The sequence below is a fragment of the Oncorhynchus nerka genome, linkage group LG28 (genome assembly GCF_034236695.1).
Source record: "Oncorhynchus nerka isolate Pitt River linkage group LG28, Oner_Uvic_2.0, whole genome shotgun sequence".
Taxonomy (NCBI): domain Eukaryota; kingdom Metazoa; phylum Chordata; class Actinopteri; order Salmoniformes; family Salmonidae; genus Oncorhynchus; species Oncorhynchus nerka.
The window spans coordinates 76,985,794-77,006,897 of NC_088423.1; the positions used below are offsets into that span (position 1 = coordinate 76,985,794).

At 41.4% G+C, this 21,104-nt stretch overlaps 2 protein-coding genes across 2 annotated transcripts in view; one reads left to right on the plus strand and one right to left on the minus strand.

The window, feature by feature from the left end:
- The first annotated feature begins 626 nt into the window (after nucleotides 1-626).
- On the plus strand, nucleotides 627-9,752 carry LOC115113685 (toll-interacting protein). Its single transcript, XM_029641614.2, has 6 exons — nucleotides 627-750; nucleotides 7,609-7,758; nucleotides 7,887-8,069; nucleotides 8,245-8,397; nucleotides 8,489-8,576; nucleotides 9,434-9,752. The coding sequence occupies exons 1-6, from the start codon at nucleotides 718-720 to the stop codon at nucleotides 9,652-9,654; spliced, it is 828 nt and encodes a 275-aa protein (XP_029497474.1). The 5' UTR covers nucleotides 627-717; the 3' UTR covers nucleotides 9,655-9,752.
- A 3,542-nt stretch (nucleotides 9,753-13,294) lies between these two features.
- LOC115112763 (mucin-5AC-like) overlaps nucleotides 13,295-21,104 on the minus strand; it is a 33,534-nt gene continuing 25,724 nt past the window's right edge. The window contains 19 exon segments of the mRNA XM_065012567.1: nucleotides 13,295-13,752; nucleotides 13,955-14,078; nucleotides 14,280-14,319; nucleotides 14,525-14,653; nucleotides 14,747-14,845; nucleotides 14,978-15,100; nucleotides 15,314-15,354; nucleotides 15,506-15,610; nucleotides 15,774-15,942; nucleotides 16,267-16,298; nucleotides 16,507-16,628; nucleotides 16,723-16,792; nucleotides 16,902-17,074; nucleotides 17,311-17,494; nucleotides 17,653-17,836; nucleotides 18,020-18,267; nucleotides 18,388-18,559; nucleotides 18,691-18,893; nucleotides 19,010-19,744. Of these exon segments, the coding sequence (XP_064868639.1) occupies nucleotides 13,539-13,752; nucleotides 13,955-14,078; nucleotides 14,280-14,319; nucleotides 14,525-14,653; nucleotides 14,747-14,845; nucleotides 14,978-15,100; nucleotides 15,314-15,354; nucleotides 15,506-15,610; nucleotides 15,774-15,942; nucleotides 16,267-16,298; nucleotides 16,507-16,628; nucleotides 16,723-16,792; nucleotides 16,902-17,074; nucleotides 17,311-17,494; nucleotides 17,653-17,836; nucleotides 18,020-18,267; nucleotides 18,388-18,559; nucleotides 18,691-18,893; nucleotides 19,010-19,744 (3,167 nt within the window). The 3' untranslated portion in view covers nucleotides 13,295-13,538.

Consider the following 21,104-nt stretch of genomic DNA (forward strand, 5'->3'; position numbering starts at 1 on the left):
TAACTTCTGATTGATAGGAAGAAGTAAGAGCACCACCACCAATCAGCCTACACCACTGCCAGTGCTCACACCAATCGTTACTATGACAACTAGCTTGGCCACGTCAACTAATGACTGCTGTCTGAAATCCGATTGGTCACTATAACTTGCTGTTTGGACAGTCAGTATTCCTAAATGGATTTGAAAATCTAAACTGATTTGAGCATTAAGCCCTGCAGTGTGAATACGAGTTTATACTCACAACTCGCTTCAATCTAATAGGAGGAACATAATAGATTTGATGGATGAACTCGAGACCATGAGTGCATAGCCTATGCCTTCCTGTCGTCATCTGCTTTTCCTCTATGTACATGTTAGTAAAGAAATAAGACAGGTTAAAGCAAATTCTGTCTGTCCTGTTATTTTGTGAAAATTAAGGAGAAAAGCTATTGACTATTATGGACGATTGAGAGGCACTATGTTTCTCTCGCCCAAATCAGACTTGAAATTGCGACCGCTTTACCGATGTCCTGCAACGCACCCATCAGAAGCGGAAAGAGGTCAAGTCAGCTGATTATCAAACCTGCCCGGATAAGGATTCTTGGCTTGACACGATTGGATAACTGGCGAGCTTGAGTTGTTTACTTTTTTGCGAGTAATATTTCCCCTCTTCTTTCTAACTGTATACGGTTGCAGTAGGCTTTCGTTATTTGTGAAACTGACACACTTCAAAACGGAATGAGTACTACCATTAGCACCCAACGAGGACAGGTAAATATAACGATTAATGTTAGATAACAAGCTATAGAAGCTAGCTAATGTTAAATTAGCAAACGAACACGGATGAACACCATTTTAGCTAACGTTAGCTTCAATAATCACTCGTTTTCATTTTAACCCAAATTGGTCAGATTAGCTGTAGCTAGCTGCAACGTTTTAATGCAAACAACACCGTAACGGTAGTTAATTTAACAAACGTTAGCTAGCTACAGTAGTTTACTAACTTCAGGCTAGCTTGCTGGGTCGTTTTTACGACAGCCAGCTAATTTAGAAGCCTAAAGTTTCCCAGGTCTCTCTGGATATAGCCATATAGCTAGCTTGCGCTCCTTAGCTAGAGCTTGCCAGGAGCAATAACCACAAAGGCGTAGTTAGCATTCGGCTAACTAGCTATGAAAATGAGCTACTTACTGGTTAAATCTAAAGTCAACTAGCCAGTTATCTAGCTAACTACTTCTTCGATGGGGTTTAACGGCGATTGGTCTCCAATGTTAATGGTCCATTACCGCCTCCAGCTGGACGGGGTATTGGAATAAGAAAATAACAAGAAAACATTCCGGGAAAGGGAGAAAACGACATACAAAATAAAACACGTCAACTAAAAAAAACATCATACTTCCCCCTTCCCCAATCACAGTCCACTCAAAAATACATCCCTGTGATGGGGCTACATACACTGACAGGATTTCTTGCATGGCTGTGAAATCACGAAGACAAATGTTCAGCAGCATTCACAATGATTCCAATTTTTTTAGACGTCTTCTCCACTTGTGCTGTACAGTTTATGACCATTGCAATAAATAATACAAAGTCCACCTTTTTAACATGTAGCATTTCACTATCTCTCGGTTGATGAGAAACCTTCACTGGTCGTGGTGGCTGTACCATTGCTTCTTCCCCCCCGCCACTTGTTCCTTCCAATTTTCTCACCACCTCCAGATAGGAGACACGCTGGACACTCTTTACCCTTTCCACCTCATTCTCCTTTCCACCTCATTATCCTTCACCCTAACAGTGTACTCCAAGAATTCAGGCGCATGTTCACCTCCACAGTTGCAGAATTTCCCTTCAACTGGCATACGATATTCTTCCCTTCTGCACACACTTGACACAAGACCAAATCTTTTACATTTATGACACTGAAGGGGCTTGTGCACAAAAGCTCTTACAGGGTATCTAGGGAGAGACTCTTTATCAAAGAAGAGTAGCATTGATGAAGTTAACTTCTTTTCTCCATCCACTATACAGGGCAATCGATGTGCACCAACCACTCCATCAAAGTCTTCAGTTATATCCTCTGCCCTTATTTCTTGCGCCACACCAGAAATAACCCCCTTGATAGGCGTCCTGCTATGGAAATCCATGCAGGATACATTCCACTCCGATATCTTTTTGACTCTTAACACATGCTTCTAACACACGCTTCTTCTGCTCCGCAGACACAAACAAATCTAAACAAGACCACTTATTGTGACTCACCGACTCCATACTTTCTTCCAACACATTCCATATTTTCCTGGAGATGTTAAATGGATTTCCCAAGTAGCAATGATCCAAAACTGATCCAAAACCCTGATTCGGACCAAAAATGAGTCTAGTGGTTTCCTATTTTCCAACATAGCTTTTACTTCTCTTGTTTCTCTTTTTCTTCACCACTGTAACCCACTCATTCTCATTTTCTGTACTATTAGTTTCACTCGACTCACTAGCAGTTTCAAACAAAACCTCAGTTTCTGCCATCTTCCGTCTAGCTAACTACTGTATTCACAGGAGTTGATTGTGGCCCCCCTCCCCAGACACGATCAGGACACGCAGATTGAAATATCAAAACCAACTCTGAACCAACTATATTAATTTGGGGACAGGTTGAAAAGCATTAAACATTTATGGCAATTTAGCTAGCTCACTTGCTATTGCTAGCTAATTTGACCTGGGATATAAACATTGGGTTGTTATTTTACCTGAAATGCACAAGTTCCTCTAATCCACAGATAAAAGGGTACAAGTTTTTCTAGTAATCTCCTCCTTCAGGCTGCTTCTTCTGACTTCATATGGCGGTTGGCAACCAACTAAGGTGCATTGCCACTACCGACTTAAGTGTGGACCTCAGTTCATCTTTCAATCACCCACGTGGGTATATGCTCCTAAAATCCAATTAAGAGATGGCACGTGGTATATGCTCCTAAAAACCAATGAGGGGATGGGAGAGGCGGGACTTGCAGCGCATTATACGTCACAAATAGAACCAAGTTCTATTTAGCGTCTGGCTACGCAGACGCTCGCTAGCAGTGTGTGTGCAATGATTGAATAACATGTATTTGGACATTTTATTTTGCAATGCACGCGACGCGAGCGGAGTGGTCAGCATGTGAGGCAAATGGTTGTAGCTTGCGTCTATATGGCCAGTTTAGCTAACGTTACTTGCTTGAGTTTATCAGGACACAGCTAAACCAGTGTCCTCTGTTAGCCATTTGAGCTGAAGCCTAGGCAGGAGGTATTAAGCAACATTTTACTGAACTACCTCTATAGGGTAGTGATGGAGAGGCAGAGACGAGCAAGATCTGATGATGTTGGACTGGTTTCCCAGACTGATTAAACCCTGACCAAATCACCTGACACTTTTTGTCCAATAACTGAAGATAGGGTGGTCATATTGTTATGATATTTTCAAATAAAATTTAATGTATGAAATTAAAAAGCCATATTATGCAAATGTGGCACTTAATACACAAATTAGTCTGTAGGAAAACACAATTACAGTAAATAAATCCAATCATTTAAAGTAGGGATTGTCATATTAACAAATCTTAATGTTTAATGCAAAAGAGTTTGTAACAATTTATGAAATTAGAACAACTTTTTGTACGATTTATAAAAATGTGATACTTAATATGCTAATTGACTGAAAACACAAAATACAACAAGTTAAGACCATTCATTTAAACTAAGGTGGTCATTTTTAACATATATTGATGTTTTATGCAGAACTGGGAGTTTACACTGAGGAGTAATACCCTGACAACACAGCTCGCATCGCGTGCACGAGCATTGCGAAATAAATGTAGAATTCCATATTATTCAATTATTGCACCCACACTGCTCGCGTGCGTCAACGAGTGTCTGCTTTGCCAAGGGCTAAAATAGAAGTCCTTTCTATTTGTGACGCAGATCGCGCTGCAAGTCCTGCCTCTCCCATCTTCTCATTGGTTTATAGAAGCAGGTACCCACATGCCATCTCCTCATTGGTTATACCCACGTGGGTGACTGAAAGACGAACGAGGTCGGTGGCGGTAAAGCACCTAATTTTTGAAAGTTGCCAATCGCAATATAAAGTTCATAGAAAAAAAGGCCTGGAAGGAGGAGAGGACTAGAAATTATTCGGTTGACCGTTGTATGTGTGGATTAATTGTCAGAGTAGAGGACCAAGTGCATTTCAGGTAAAATAACAACTCAATGTCACTGGACACTGTGCTATCTAACCTCCAATTGAGCTTCAATGCCATACAACACTCCTTCCGTGGCCTCCAACTGCTCTTAAACGCTAGTAAAACCAAATGCATGCTTTTCAACCGATCGCTGCCTGCACCTGCTTGCCCGACTAGCATCACCACACTGGATGGTTCCGACCTTGAATATGTGGACACCTATAAGTACCTAGGTGTCTGGCTAGACTGCAAACTCTCCTTCCAGACCCATATCAAACATCTCCAATCGAAAATCAAATCAAGAGTCGGCTTTCTATTCCGCAACAAAGCCTCCTTCACTCACGCTGCCAAGCTTACCCTAGTAAAACTGACTATCCTACCGATCCTCGACTTCGGCGATGTCATCTACAAAATGGCTTCCAACACTCTTCTCAGCAAACTGGATGCAGTTTATCACAGTGCCATCCGTTTTGTCACTAAAGCACCTTATACTACCCACCACTGCGACTTGTATGCTCTAGTCGGCTGGCCCTCGCTACATATTCGTCGCCAGACCCACTGGCTCCAGGTCATCTACAAGGCCATGCTAGGCAAAGCTCCGCCTTATCTCAGCTCACTGGTCACGATGGCAACACCCATCCGTAGCACGCGCTCCAGCAGGTGTATCTCATTGAGCATCCCCAAAGCCAACACCTCATTCGGCCGCCTTTCGTTCCAGTACTCTGCTGCCTGTGACTGGAACGAATTGCAAAAATCGCTGAAGTTGGAGACTTTTATCTCCCTCACCAACTTCAAACATCAGCTATCTGAGCAGCTAACCGATCGCTGCAGCTGTACATAATCTATTGGTAAATAGCCCACCCATTTTCACTTACCTCATCCCCACAGTTTTTATTTATTTACTTTTCTGCTCTTTTGCACACAAATATCTCTACCTGTACATGATCATCTGATCATTTATCACTCCAGTGTTAATCTGCAATATTGTAATTATTCGCCTACCTCATGCCTTTTGCACACATTGTATATAAACCCCCCATTTTTGATTTTTATTTTTTTTCTCTACTGTGTTATTGACTTGTTAATTGTTTACTCCATGTGTAACTCTGTGTTGTCTGTTCACTCTGCTATGCTTTATCTTGGCCAGGTCGCAGTTGCAAATGAGAACCTGTTCTCAACTAGCCTACCTGGTTAAATAAAGGTGAAATAAAAATAAAATAAAAATAAATTATATCCCAGGACAAATTAGCTAGCAACAGCAAGCTAGCTAAATAGGACAAATTAGCTAGCAAGTGCTAGCTAAATTGCCATAAATGTTTAATGCTTTTCGACCTGTCCTCAAATTAATGTAATTGGTTCAGAGTTTGTTTTGATATTTTAACCTGCGCGTCGTGATCACGTTTGGTGTGGGGGGACCAAATAAATGTATGCATTATTGTGCACGATGGCGCACGCACGCAGCTGGTTTGGGTTCTTTGTAAGGTGGAGCCCATGCGTGTGTGTACACACACACACACACACACCAGGGGTGTCAAGAGTACATGTAATTGGGATTAATACAAAAAGCAGGCTTACTATTTAGTATTTACCAATTAGCAACTGTTAGGCGGTTTATATCACAGTTATGTTGGATTTAGTTGTCCAACTGAAGAGGCCTAGAGTGCCAAATATTAGGCCCAACCCTGTGCCACCTGCACACACAGCATCCCCACACACATTTCTCAGAATCTTCACACAGCACCCACCAACACATACACACCACGTCACACATAGTGAGAAGTGTGTGCCTGTGTTAGCCTAAGTCTGAACTGTTACACAGAAATCTATTAGTCTAATAACATAGCTTACTTCTAAGGTAGGCCTACGCCTGAGTTGGGTTACATTGTAATGTTATTTTTTGGTTTTAGATAATTTTCTCTGGCGAAGGGAGGATAAACTGCACCATTTCCAACCAATGATTAGCCTAGACTCAGAAGAGACAGTGAGCTGCCTGCTAGCCAGCTGCACAGAAAGATAGATGGGACACATTTTCAATTCACTTAGCTATGTTGTTATCGGTTGTAGGCCTGTCGCCGCTGAATTCTTGTAGTTTTACTTGAAAGAATAAAACCATTAATCACAAAAATCGCTAGTAGCATAATGCTGCCTCTCGCCCCAGTTGCCTCAGGGAACAGTGTCAAGGACTCCCACACATCTAGCACTCATCATGGGGGTGGGGGAACAAGAATTTGGAGCAATCCCTGACAACCCATACATTAAATTGTAGCTATGATACAATGTTGACAATTTGGTGACTTTGTCGCTATATTTAGCAAGTTTTCAGACCCATCCAGTGACTTATTGGTAAAATGTTCTAGCGACAAATTCAGCTACTTTTCAGGCTACCTTTTGCAGAGTTTTGACATGAAAAAATATATATATTTTACCTTTTATCTAGGCAAGTCAGTTAAGAACAAATTGTTATTTTCAATGATGGCCTAGGAACAGTGGGTTAACTCCCTTGTTCAGGGGCAGAACAACAGATTTTTACCTTGTCAGCTCGGGGATTCGATTTCGGTTGCAAGTTCAACACTCTAACCACTATGCTACCTGCCGCCCTTCCTCTATAGATTTGATGGCATTTAGCATATTTTCCCGATCAATTCTACCGAAAACAAGAGTGGGAGAAGCTGTCTGCAACAGAAGTCACATCAGAGGCACCGGGAGAGGGGGCGAAAATGCTTCGTCAGGGACCGCAGCTGTGCCGCAAGGCAAAACGTCAACTAGCGACAAATCAAGGAGCCGATAGTTAATCTCACAAAAAAATAGTTGCCAACACTGGCTATGACGCTCTACTTTGTAACCTGTTATGTTTTTTTGGTGTATCTGAGGAAAACATGTAATGATAGACCCAAAATAATATAGTTTTACCTTATATTTCAGTCCAAGGATGTCCAATACTCATGAAACACCCTCAGGACTTTCCAATACTTCTTAGCAATAAAATGTCACACTGATCTTACTCTGGTAGGTTGAGGAATACTTACGCCAAGAGCAAATATGAACAAGCTGATTTTGCGGGTTTCACAAAAAGGGCTGCCCCACAGAATTCTTAGCATGGCACTTGCTTTAGATTTCAGCTCATAAATATCATAACATACAGTATTGGGATTGTTAGACATTGTTAACAACTGCCACATTAATGTTTTCAAATGATTCATGTATTTTGACGACCACTTTATTGACATTTGGTGAAAGTAGATTTGTTTACTCCTGTTCTTTGTAGAATTCTCACATAGTGTCCATTAACCTGTCTAGGTCTAGCGTCCATTAACACCATATCAATGGTGTGTCCGTGAAATCGCTGCATATTGTGACCCATTTCTTCCTCTAGTGTGGTTTACCTGTCCTCACTCTTACAATTCCTCTGCTCGTTTTGTCTTTTTAGGTATACATTGGGGAGTTGCCTCAAGACTTCCTGCGTATTACTCCCACCCAGCAGCAGCAACAAGTTCAGTTGGATGCCCAAGCAGCGCAGCAGTTGCAGTATGGGGGATCCCTGGGCACTGTAGGACGGCTTAGCATCACTGTAGTGCAGGTAAGGCGTTTTTAATTGTGCATCTGCTTGGTCTTTCCCTATAGTCAAGACTTATTGTGGAACACAAGGTTATTAATGCAGTGGGAATGTTTTCCTGTGAATCACTGTTATGTCCCTCTTTTCTCCAGGCCAAGCTAGCTAAAAACTATGGTATGACACGCATGGACCCTTACTGCAGGGTCCGACTAGGGTATGCTGTTTATGAAACACCCACAGCCCATAATGGTGCCAAGAATCCACGATGGAACAAAGTTATCCAGTGCACTGTCCCACCTGGAGTAGACTCCTTCTACCTGGAGATCTTTGATGAGGTGAGAAAGAAGGAATTAGGGGGCGGTGGGTGAGGAAGATCGTAACTTGGCTCGACAACTAGTCATGTCTGGAGTTATTGATAGCAATCTACTTTGAGTGTTTCTTCTTGATGATCATCCTTGATTTTAGGGACAAGTTACTGATTTGAGGTGTTTGTGCTGGTCACTTTTCCAGAGGGCATTCTCCATGGATGACAGAATTGCATGGACACATGTCACCATCCCGGAAGGCCTGAGAGAGGGCAGTGTGGTTGATGAGTGGTACAGCCTCAGTGGCAGACAAGGCGACGACAAGGAGGGCATGATCAACCTGGTCATGTCTTATGCTGTGAGTTCATAAAACACACATGCTCACATTGTCATTGTAGGACAGTTTGAAAGTGATTGATTGATATTCCTCTTGGCTCTCATGCTTTCAGAACATGCCAGCAGGTATGCATATGTCTCCACCCGTTGTCCTCATGCCCACAGTCTATCAGCAGGGGGTAGGATACGTACCCATTGCAGGTGAGAAGAATCCTACTGTGATGTAGTGTTAGCTTGAATGTTTGATACAATAATCCAAACAGACTCCAAGAAAACTCAAGCTAGATTAATTCACCTCACTGGGTGTTGCAGCTGCAAAAGCACACATACCGGTCATAACACGACTACAGGCTACTGCAATCCACTAGATAATTACACTCCTCATACACAAAGAGCCTAAATCTAACACTACTTTTGATCTCCAATAATATATAAAAACTGTATATTCATATTCAGAGTATATAAAACAGTAAAGATACAAGACGGTGTTATAGAACAGTAATTATGATCTATCAGCTCGAACTCCATCTGCTCTATTCCACCCTTATGGAATCATTCTTGCCCTCAGAGACAGGCCCCCTTTCCCTCTTCCCAAATACAATGCACATAGATCTTTCCATCTAACCCATAACATAATAATGACTAATGCTAGGCTAATTATACAATTATAAACAGATTAAAATGGGCTCATGTCAGTCTTCAACAGTTGGCAATCTTAGACAGACACTGCAGCCATCTAAGGCCCAATTCTATTTTGATTGCTAGTCTACTTTCCAAATGGAAGTGGGCATAGCGTGCCTTATGTAAGTGAAACTAAAGGACGAAATAGACCACGCCTCTGACTGACCACAGAACATTGTCATTTTCTGTTAATTTTTCTGACTATTGTACATGTTGAATCGCCACTGCTCATCGGCACCCAGCAAGTGATCTACTTACTGTGCACGGGAGATGTTTATTAGTGTGTGTTGCCCTTAAGAACTGTTGACCTGTTTAAATTCTACATTAATAATAGGAGATTGTTGCTTACCCATTTCTCTCTGGTTTGCTCTTCTCAGGAGTGCCCACTGTATACAACCAGGGAATGGTGCCCATGGGTATGCCTGCAGCACCCACAGTCGCCCCACAAGAGGCTCCCTGTAGCGAGGAGGATCTTAAGGCACTGCAGGACATGTTCCCCAATCTGGACAGGGAAGTGATCCGCACTGTAATTGAGGCCCAGCAAGGTAACAAGGATGCCGCCATCAACTCTCTGCTCCAGATGACAGAAGAGCTGTAACAGTGGAGCCACAAATAAATCCACTGTGGCTGCCAGAACATTGCCCATTCACAGCAACAGCACCCTGCACAGTCTGTAAATATGCACTCAGGCCTGCGAGCTCTCAACTGTCACTCACACTAAATAAAATCCAGCTGTTTTTTTTTTTTACCATAAGCAGATGTCCATATCTGAGGTGTCACACATGTATACATCTGTATACATTACCATCTGTATTATGAAACAATGTATAGCTTTGTTCCCAGTCCACATCTGGGATTGGGACATTGGTTTACCTATTGATAAGTGCTGTGATGGCTGGTTGGCTTCTCAATGTTACATTCCACTTCACTCAGAATGGGTTATGTACAATTGATGTTGATGCAGTGCTACTGTATGTGGAATAAAGAAAGGAATTGATCCTGCAGAAGCTTTAGATCTTTATGAAAGTAGTTTTTGTGAGACATTGTTGAGAGCTCCCTAACCTGTCTTCTCTGTATATGTGTATTGACCAGTACTGTCCTGAGCCGATCTGTATTTGATTGAGATTGATTGATATATATCAATCAATCTGTATAAATATAGTTATAAATATATATATATTCAAAATATGATAAATTATGAAGACAAGAGATTTAGATATGCAGCGGTTCAGAGCAGAAAGAGGACTTATCACAATATAACAAACCACGATGACTTAGGACAAGTGAAAATTCCCACACAGCCAATGCCTATCAACCTCTCAAATGTTGAGGTTCATTTGCCACCATTCCACTCTACTTTGGATAATGCCATATGATTTTGTACTTCTCCAACCAAAAATGCCTCGGAATGTTTCAATATCACTGGTCAGTTGTTTAGTAAGAGTGGGTAACTATGGTTGAAGAATATATCATGGTAATCCAATATCAAATAATGACATGGTAATACAAAATGATTGAATGCAGTGAAGAAATAAACATACTATTGATATCATCCTTTCCCTTCACCTTATCTGAATTCACAGGTTTTATTTCAAACCGTTATAGGCTGTGAAAATCCCTGCTGGTTTAATAAACAAAATTGTGTGCACAGCCCAATACCCTGATATTCAGAAAATTGTTGGTATGACTATCTTACAGATGAAATGTAATGTCCTACCACTACCATATATAGGCCCACACATAAAAGAGGAGACTTGTAAAGATCCATTGACATGAGGTATTGAATGTTGCCGCCCCCAAAGGTCTGATTTTAACATGGGGTTTTCATTTTCTATTTGTATAAGCTTAATCTTCAAAGATGTGCATATATTTTTCCAAGGAAAGATCCTCTGTTTTGGTGTGATTCATTAAAGAAAGTATATAGTGCATTTCTTTATGCTTAGGCCATCTCCATGAGTGTCATACAGTATGTAAAAAATACTTCTTGTTTAAATTTAAAAGACCCAATTCTGGGCACTTGTGTTTGATTTAGCACTCTATCCCCTCTTGATTTAACACATTCCTCTACCTTTCACTTTCGTGAAGACACAGCAAGCACTTTCATTTGAAATATTAGGTTTCCTTCTCTGTTTTCCCACATGTCCCATTCTCATAGCACCACCGTGCTTTTACACCTGCATTGTTTGCTGTTTGGGGTTTTAGGCTGGGTTTCTGTACAGCACTTTGAGATATCAGCTGATGTACGAAGGGCTATATAAATACATTTGATTTGATTTGATTTTGATCATAGACATATTTTGAACATGATTGTGTCATGTTTAGCCAGACATCTGTATAATCCCTAACACTTCCAACGTTTAGCCATTCTACTTGTTTGTTGGTGATAGTCCATAAGTAAATGTACCTTCCTAAGCTAAAGAGACCATGACATTTATTTCACTTTTACAGTCCTTTTAGATAGATCAATGTGCACAAGGATGTTCGAAGGCACTCTAGCGGTAGTTAGGAAGGTTGTTCTGATTCTGTTGCAATGGAATGGCAAGGCTACGTGCTACAGCAGTTTATCTGGTTTGAATGTACAACACTTTTTTGGCATCAAATTATGTTTGCAATTTGACATTTGCTCTTGTTTCTTTTACTCATGACACATTATGGAAATAAATGTTTTATCTGCACGTGTTTGGTCTTGTAGTGTAGATCTCATCCTGTTTTGTTTGCTATGCCATTTTTGGACTTGATGATTGAAATATACCATAGACTTTTGTGAAGAATATCAGTTAAAAATGACTCATGAGCTTAGTTCAACTGCCATAACCCAAAATATAAGCTTGTTTTACATCTTTGTAAACAATGAAATTGTTAAACACTGTATAGACTCAAAACATGATTAAGGCCAACATTCAATCCGGACTATGGAAGATCTGTGTTACAGAGCAATTGACATATAAAAGTAATTTTCGATTGAGCCGACATGTGCTGCGTTTACCGTTAATGTGGTCTCTGCGATCACTGGAACATTGCCTTTAGAATGTGCATATAGTGGACAAAACGTGATTGGATTGAATCTGGCCCTTAAACTATAATTTTGTACTCATGGATGGTACATCAATAGAGACAGTCTGAACTGCAGATTGCCCCTTTAAACCTCACCATGTTGTCAATGATACAAGAACATCACTACCCTATTCTAGCTACATATTTTATTATACCTTTACTATCTTGTGACTTACTGCTTGGCAAGTTTTGTTGCGTCAATATATTTTCAAAAGTCACTAGTAGCTAGCTACAAGTAATTGCCAAAATAATAGAAAAACTTGAGTAAATGAGGGTTCTGGTGGCTCTGTTATGGTGTGTGGTGCATTTTCCTGCCATGGTTAATGACCACTCAACCCATAGAGCAGTGGTATTCACATTATTTCAGCGCAAACCCCCAATTTTTTCAGCCAGATTTTTACATCAACAAATAACCTTATATTCATTGCATTTTCATCTCTTATCAAAATGAAGAAAAAAAACAATTTACTTAAAATGTTATCTTTCAAATTATCTTTCTCGAAAACGTTTGTATATCGTTGGTATCCTATTGGTACGTTTCTCGAAAACATTTGTATATCGTTGGTACCCAATTTTTTTGTTGTTGACATTTTGGCGACCCCACTGCAGTTCTGTCGCAACCCTGACTTTGTATACCACTGCCCTAGAGGGCAAGATAAACACCAGTACAAACACAACCATTCTGAGTTGTCACCTTCAATTTCTGATGAATAATTTCTATCCTGATGGGAGTGGATGACAATGCCGCCATCCACAGGGCACGAGTGGTCCCTGAATGGTTTGATGAGCATAAAAACTATTTAAACCATATGCCATGGCCGTCTCAGTCACTAGATCTCAACCAAATTGAACACTTATGGGAGATTCTGAATCAGCGCCTGAGACAGCGTTTTCCACCACCATCAACAAAACACCACATTATGAAATTTATCTTGGAAGAATGGTGTCGCATCCCTCCAGTAGAGTTTCAGACACTGAGAATCTATGCCAAGGTGCATTGAAGCGCTTCTGGCAGCTCCTGTTGGCCCAATGCCTTATTAGGACACTTTATGTTGTTACTGTTATTTTGCCAGTTACCTGTACATACTTCTAAGTAGCATAATGTTACTGTTATAGTGGTCACTGTGAATAGCTTGAAGGATTGTGAGAATTGCTGAAAGAACAAAGCAACATGCAGAAGCACATGATGTTGCTGTTGTTTATTAATCATTACAAATGAGAAAAGAGATTACCCACTACATTTATCATAGAAAATACATTCATTCTACAATGAAAGTATAAGAACATAATAGTAAGTGTTGCCGATTGTGGAAATACACTGACATGACAGATTTAAGTAAAATGTTACAAGAAAACAAATTTGGAGTAAAACATTCAATGTCATGAGGATAATTCCTATATCAGTGTGCATGTTGTCTCCCTAGACGTTTAGCGCCTCCTTCCGCGCTTTCTCGTCGTCCCCGGGGCGGCGGTCATTTTTGCATCACAGTCTGTGACATGACATCCGCACGACTCCACGTGGATGTAGGAGTGCTTGACCTTTGACCCATCAGGGCAGAGCAGCTCCACCTCTTTCTGGCTAGTAGTCGCCTCTTGGCAGCAGGAGCAGTAGTGCATCATGGTGTTCGCCTCTGCTGAGTACCTGCACATTCACAGAAACACAAGACAAGTTGAAAAGAGGGCTTGAATTCCCTGGGTTGTCTTGACAAGATGAGCACAGGAGCAATAAGTAAGTCAAATGGGCTTCTAGTTCATAAAGGGCACACTAGACAGTGAATAGGTGATGACTGACTGGGGCCTGCATGACATTGACTAGTGCGGCGTTCAATATCCATAGTACTTACATGGAAGAGGTTCCACAGTTTCCTGAGCAGGAATTGATCTCCACAGGCTCAGCGGTCACACAGCCACTGATGACAAAGCTAGTGGTGGTGTACTTCATCTCACAGACATTCCTGCGTTCTGTGCCTGGTCAGGAAAGATGCATCAAGAGTTATTGTTTGAAACAGTATGACAGTAGATGAAGCAGAAACAGCCAACATATACATTTTTGGCCAGTATGTAGGCACACAATGTTTCCTGTTGGTCTTATTTTGGTGACATAGCATGCTATTATTAACCAGTAGATAGGTGGTTATTAGGAATGATTTGGCTGGACGTGTTACTTACAGGTCTTGCAGCATCCATTTGCGTCTGTCTTTTCTGTGCCCTGCAGTGAAAAATAGGAGAGATGATTTATAAGCGGCAGATTGTATACATTTGAGCTCCCTTCCATTCTAAATGTTACTGAAACATCTATCTCTATGACCCAAGAGTGCTAGGAATGATAGTAACATTCTGAGTGAGAATGGGAAACAGTGTAACTTCAGTGTTGATTGTCCCCAAGACGGAGGTGAGATAGGACAGAAACTCACTGGGACACAGATCTCTGGGCTGAAATCAGGGCACACAGTCTTCACCTCTACTGGTATATATTGGTCATCACTTTTGTCACACGTGTACATCACACATTTGTCACCAGGTGGTGACCATGTTTCGTTCACCTGTCGCACAAGGAGAAGAAGATGAAGAATTATGATGGAGTTTCAGTTCATGCAGACAGATTATGCATCCTCATACACTCTTGTGGTACTCACCTGCATAGTGTGTTTGGTCTTATCTGGCATATTAACCACACAGCTTGTCTGTACACATTTCCCACAACACTGACCAGGTATGGCCTGATACTGGAAGCCCTAATACGAGCATGGAGAGTATATTAGTAAATCATTGGTAACCTACTTCATAATCCTCCAGAGTAGGCTACTGCAAGTTTCTTATAAATACGTAAATCCATGTATCATGTTTGTTAAGAGAGACATGACTACCTGTGAACATGTAGTGTCACAGGAGATATTTGTGCACACAATGTTGTTGAGCTTGGTGCTAGGATCCATGGTCGAGCTGCAGATACAATTCTCACATGTTCCTTTAGGAACTTCAGCACCAGGCTGGAGTGAGAGGGAGAGACACACGTTATAATCCACAATAACAGACTGTTTGAGTAGAGGAGGGTCAGAGTGCAAAGGGAGCAGTTCTATAGTATAATGCATCCAATTATGAGGGCAGCAAACACAATACAGCTTATCTCAAGCTATGTGTGTGGGTGTCTTTCAGAAGCTTGTTGAATTGAATTACATTTATTTGAAATGATTTATTCTCACCTGGTACTCAATGTTATTGTAGACACATACACCCTTAGGAACTGAACAGACACACATTGAGAAGGAATCAGTCAATGATACCAGTGATTCATGTCATAGTTAACACAAACGTAATTCAAACCAGTTATACCTGGGAATTACAAAGTCAATGAACTAACTAAACCGCTGATGAAGAAAATCAAAGGGTCTTACCACAGGTATACTCTGGACAGCAGCTTGAGTTGGATGTGCTTATAATTGCCTCCCACCCTGGCTGGCAGTCCATCATGACTTTGGGGCAAAGCAGTGCATCACACTCTGTTACAGAGGTAACCAATGAGAAGTGATTAAAAGACACGCCGATAGAGGGTCAAATAACCCCTTTGACCCTACACAACACTTCAGATGATCTTGGTCTAGTACTGTATGAATAAGAGTTGGCTTTCTAATGTTTTACCGAAGGGTCTGTTCCATCACTCACCACATGTATATTTCTGGCAGCAGCCTTCTGTCTTGTTCACCAGTCTGTAACCAGTCTCATTGCAGATGGGTGTGGCTGGTGTGGGGCAGGTGATAGGCTGGCACTGGACAATCACGGAGTCCATGTCACAGGTGCACTGCTGGCAACCACTCTCCCATGTATCACCAGGCTTAATGGAAAAACAGGGTAATGTCAGGTCAATACATAGATAGAAAAGACAAACTCAAATGGTGTTGTTCTGCAATGAACTGGATTTAACCATGGCAGTTAAGATGAACCATCATAAGGTGAGAAGGAATGGGTTGGAAGTGGTTATTCAGAGATTAAACATTTTCTGGTCTGTTCTTTGGAAGGAATAAAGAGGACAAGACCTATCAATGAAAAGTATCCATCCTAAGTATGTGAGTTTCCCTGACTCACGTGAAATGCATCTCATGATATGTCTATGTCAGAATGAATATCTGGAGAATATTTAGATGGAGGAAATTCTTACCATTTGGGGGTTGCCATCAGGTCCGGTGCAGCCTGAAAATAAATACAGGGTGTGTTTAAAATGTTTGTAGTTGGGGTCAAGTTGGGGTCAAGTTCTTCACACCTCCACATTTTTTAACTCTTCCATTACAAATAAAGCCAGTAAACCGTGATTCATGCTGAATTCAACTTTTAAAAGTACAGAAATGTCTAATTCTTATATTGATAGCTACCTGCAAAATGACCCATAACCCATTCTTACCACAGGAGAACACACAAGTATCAGAGTAGGTGCTGAACAAGACGGTTTTAGATGGACAGAAGCAACCCTCCTTCGTCTTATTGATCATTTGGGTTTGGTTGTTCAAATACTTCTCATTATATCTGCGTACAAAATAGTTTTGGGATTATACAGGAGATCATTTATTTAAAAGAATATGAAGGAATTCATATGACATCCAATCAGAATAAAGCTTACCTGGTATTACATGTTGGTTCAACTGCTGGACCACATGGCATGTACACCTTCGTGGCTGGGCATGTATGCTCTGCAGGACAAAAACAGGTCATAGTTATGCTAAACACCAGCAAAAAAAAAATGTAAGTCACTGCCTATGAATTTGTGGCATAACTACTATGCTTGGATTCACAGCTCACCACATTCTCCATGGGTGAACTTCCTCCATTCAATGCAGATCCCTTTATTTGCACATTCAGATGCATATGCCTCCAGACTAGAGCAGCTAGAATTAGCATTGTAGCAGACATCTGATCTACAGGCCTGAACGAAGGCATCAGGAGAAACCGCTTTATGGCATTCCTCAAAGACCCTTCGACAGAAAAGGACATAGTGATTTAGAGAGATGCATGGAGTGAAATGCCAATGGAACAGTACCTGTATTATGATAGAAACAAGTTTCAAATACAAATCCAATACAAAAGCAAATTAACATGACAGAAAATGTACATTACAATTGATAAAACACATTAGGAAGTGAATGATCATTTAGCCATTCCCATTGTGTGCTTGTTCCCTTTCTTAAACTTAGTTTGATATGTTCCTTACTTGCTGTTCATGATTTCACAAACGGCTGTCTTGCAGGGGGTAGGGGATGTGCTTGGGGGTGGTGCTGTTGGAGGAGTTTGACAGTCCTGGTTTGGAATTAGCCACTGGCTAGCTGCGACTGAGCAGCTCTGTATCTGACCATTAGGTAACTGGCAGTCATTCTTCTGGGAATTATCACAGGTACCTTGAAAAATAGGGATATTGCATAGTGTAAAACTTAGTTAGCAAGGCCAGGCCATAGTTCTTTGTTGTATGCAATTTCTATAGGGTGGTCTCGATAGGAGCATCTACTGACAGTTTGAAACTGTGAAATGTATATTGACCCTCTTTTATAATACTCACCACACTGGCCCTCTGTGCTGCTTTGGAAGAGGGAGTAAGGAAGGTTGATGCTAAATGATGACCCCTTGTAAGACACCTGAACCTTAAGATCAGGGATCTCCAGCACGACCTCCACACCAGTACTTGTTAGAGCAATGTCAACCATTCTGTAAGCTGGGTAGATTCGTTTACTGTTGACATATACCTGCATTTGTGGAGAAATGAATACACATTTAGATGGTTGAGTCACGTAATATTAACATTAACCCCGTTATTGGTTTTCATTTAAAGTTATGGGATTTTAATAATGCATGATAACGCAGCAGCATAAAAACTCAGCAGCATAGAAAAATACAAGCAATGGGAATGATATTTGTTAAATAGTTACCACGTTTTCTGTTGTTTCACCAGATCTCTGCTGGGTAAGAATCACTTCATAGGAATTGTAGTGAATGATAAGGGACTGAGGACAGAATCCACTGTCTGCGTTTCCACAGTAGTGATTATGAACAATAATGGTAAGGTTGTACTTGAAGTTGATTTCTTTCACTAAGGTGTATGAGCAGTTCTCCTGGAAATTGTAATATACTCCATCAAATGTCATGTAGTGAGATCCACCCCATCCACTGCATACACCTGCAACATGTTAAAATATGAGTTGATAATAATCTAAGCTATTGACACAGGACAATGAAAACTAATGAGCATTAATGTCTTATTTTCACTCAGATTGTTGGGTTGTATGTTGTCACTTACATTCACATTCATATGTAAAGCAGCATCCAGTTGAATCATAGACCTTGACAGGTGGACGACCATTCTCACACTGTAGTGGCTCCACTGGCTTGCATTTTACTGGTAGCTGGACAACAATGCCGTCCTGGCAAATTGCTGTGGTACAGCTATTCAGCTGCCAAGACTCTCCATTCTGCCATTGATTTGATAAGGGAAAGCAATTACTCAAACATTCACACACAGGGTTGAACACACAAGCATTACACCACAAAGACAAATATACCCATTCACCCATTTTATTATTAAAAACCTTATTAAAATGACCTTTCTTGGTGGCTGAATGCTAGTGCAGTCTGGGGAGGATTGAGTTGTTGGTGGTGTGGTCGTTGTCTCTGACGTTGTGGGTGAAACAGTGGGTGGTGTAGAGGAAGGACATGGATTTGATTCCACTTCAACTTGACAGGTTGCTTTGCAGTAAGCGGTGAAGCACCACCCTGAACCATCAGTCACATTATACACTAGGTTCCCTGATTGTTAAGAAAGGCAAGTGTTACAACATTTCCTTTTACAAATGAAAATGAATTAAAAGATTTGTGAAATGAAATTGATTTTGATTGTCTAAATGACATTTATAACATGTTACCTGGTAGATATTGTGTCCCATTAACAATGCACATACACTGGCTGGTGGTGACTACTTGTGATGTTGGTGTAATAATCACTTGTGGCAATGTTGAAGGATTTCTTGTTGTTTCTAATGGGCCTGTGAAGGCAACTGGCTCTGTTGTTTCTGTACTTGTTGTTGAAGGCTGTGATGTTAAAGTTACAACTTCAGCAGTTGTGGAATATGTAATTGGGCCTGTGGTTGCTTCTTTAGGTGGCTTTGTGGATGTAGATGGAATTGTCTCAGTTGTGGTTTCTTCAACTGTTGTAGTTTCACCTCTTGTATGTGTAGTTACCTCTGTTGTTGTTGTTAAAGTAGTGGGATTGGAAGTTATGACAACTGGCCCTGATGTTTCTTCACCTGTTCCTGTGGGCTGTGATGTTGAAGTAGAGGTTTCAACATTTACAGTGGTGGAAGTTGTTGTTGGGCCCGTGGGGACTTCTTTAGGTGGCTTTGTGGATGTAGATGAAATTGTCTCAGTTGTGGTTTCTTCAACTGTTGTCGTTACACCTGTGGTAGGTGTAGTTACCTCTGTTGTTGTAGTGGGTGCCATTGTAGTTGTGGTTGATGTCGTGGGATTGGAAGTTATGACAACTGGCCCTGATGTTTCTTCACCTGTTGTTGTGGGCTGTGATGTTGAAGTAGAGGTTTCAGCAATTACAGTGGTGGAAGTTGTTGTTGGGCCCGTGGGGACTTCTTTAGGTGGCTTTGTGGCTGTAGATGAAATTGTCTCGGTTGTGGTTTCTTCAACTGTTGTCGTTCCACCTGTGGTAGGTGTCGTTGTTGTGGGTGCAATTGTTGTTGTTGTTAAAGTAGTGGGATTGGAAGTTATGACAACTGGCCCTGTTGTTTCTTCACCTGTTGCTGTGGGCTGTGATGTTGAAGTAGAGGTTTCAGCAATTACAGTGGTGGAAGTTGTTGTTGGGCCCGTGGGGACTTCTTTAGGTGGTTTTGTGGATGTAGTTGAAATTGACTCAGATGTGGTTTCTTCAATTCTTGTAGTTCCACCCGTGGTAGGTGTCGTTGTAGTGGGTGCCATTGTAGTTGTGGTTGATGTCGTGGGATTGGAAGTTATGACAACTGGCCCTGTTGTTTCTTCACTTGTTGCTGTGGGCTGTGATGTTGAAGTAGAGGTTTCAACATTTACAGTGGTGGAAGTGGTTGTTGGGCCCGTGGGGACTTCTTTAGGTGGCTTTGTGGATGTAGATGAAATTGTCTCAGTTGTGGTTTCTTCAACTGTTGTCGTTACACCTGTGGTAGGTGTAGTTACCTCTGTTGTTGTTGTGGGTGCCGTTGTGGTTGATGTCGTGGGATTGGAAGTTATGACAACTGGCCCTGTTGTTTCTTCACCTGTTGCTGTGGTCTGTGATGTAGAGGTTTCAACAATTACAGTGGTGGAAGTGGTTGATGGGCCCGTGGGGACTCCTTTAGGTGGCTTTATGGATGTAGATGAAATTGTCTCCGCTGTGGTTTCTTCAACTGTTGTTGGTACACCTGTGGTAGGTGTCATTGTTGTGGGTGCAATTGTAGTTGTTGTTAAAGTAGTGGGATTGGAAGTTATGACAACTGGCCCTGATGTTTCTTCACCTGTTGCTGTGGGCTGTGATGTTGAAGTAGAGGTTTCAACATTTACAGTGGTGGAAGTGGTTGTTGGGCCCGTGCGGACTTCTTTAGGTGGCTTTGTGGATGTAGATGGACTTGTCTCCGTTGTGGTTTCTTCAAATCTTGTAGTTCCACCCGTGGTAGGTGTAGTGGGTGCCTTTGAAGTTGTGGTTGATGTAGTGGGATTGGAAGTTATGACAACTGGCCCTGATGTTTCTTCACCTGTTGCTGTGGTCTGTGATGTTGAAGTAGAGGTTTCAACAATTACAGTGGTGGAAGTTGTTGTTGGGCCGGAGGTGACTTCTTTAGGTGGTTTTGTAGATGGACTTGTCTCATTTGTGGTTTCTTCAACTGTTGTCGTTCCACCCGTGGTAGGTGTCATTGTTGTGGGTGCAAATGTTGTTGTTGTTAAAGTAGTGGGATTGGAAGTTATGACAACTGGCCCTGATGTTTCTTCACCTGTTGTTGTGGG

What these genes read in the sequence shown, in the direction of transcription:
- LOC115113685 (XM_029641614.2), top strand. Translation starts at nt 718, where the DNA reads ATGAGTACTACCATTAGCACCCAACGAGGACAG. An exon ending in TTAGCACCCAACGAGGACAG is followed by an intron (nt 751 to 7,608) that starts GTAAATATAACG and finishes TTGTCTTTTTAG; the next exon opens with GTATACATTGGGGAGTTGCC. An exon ending in TTAGCATCACTGTAGTGCAG is followed by an intron (nt 7,759 to 7,886) that starts GTAAGGCGTTTT and finishes TCTTTTCTCCAG; the next exon opens with GCCAAGCTAGCTAAAAACTA.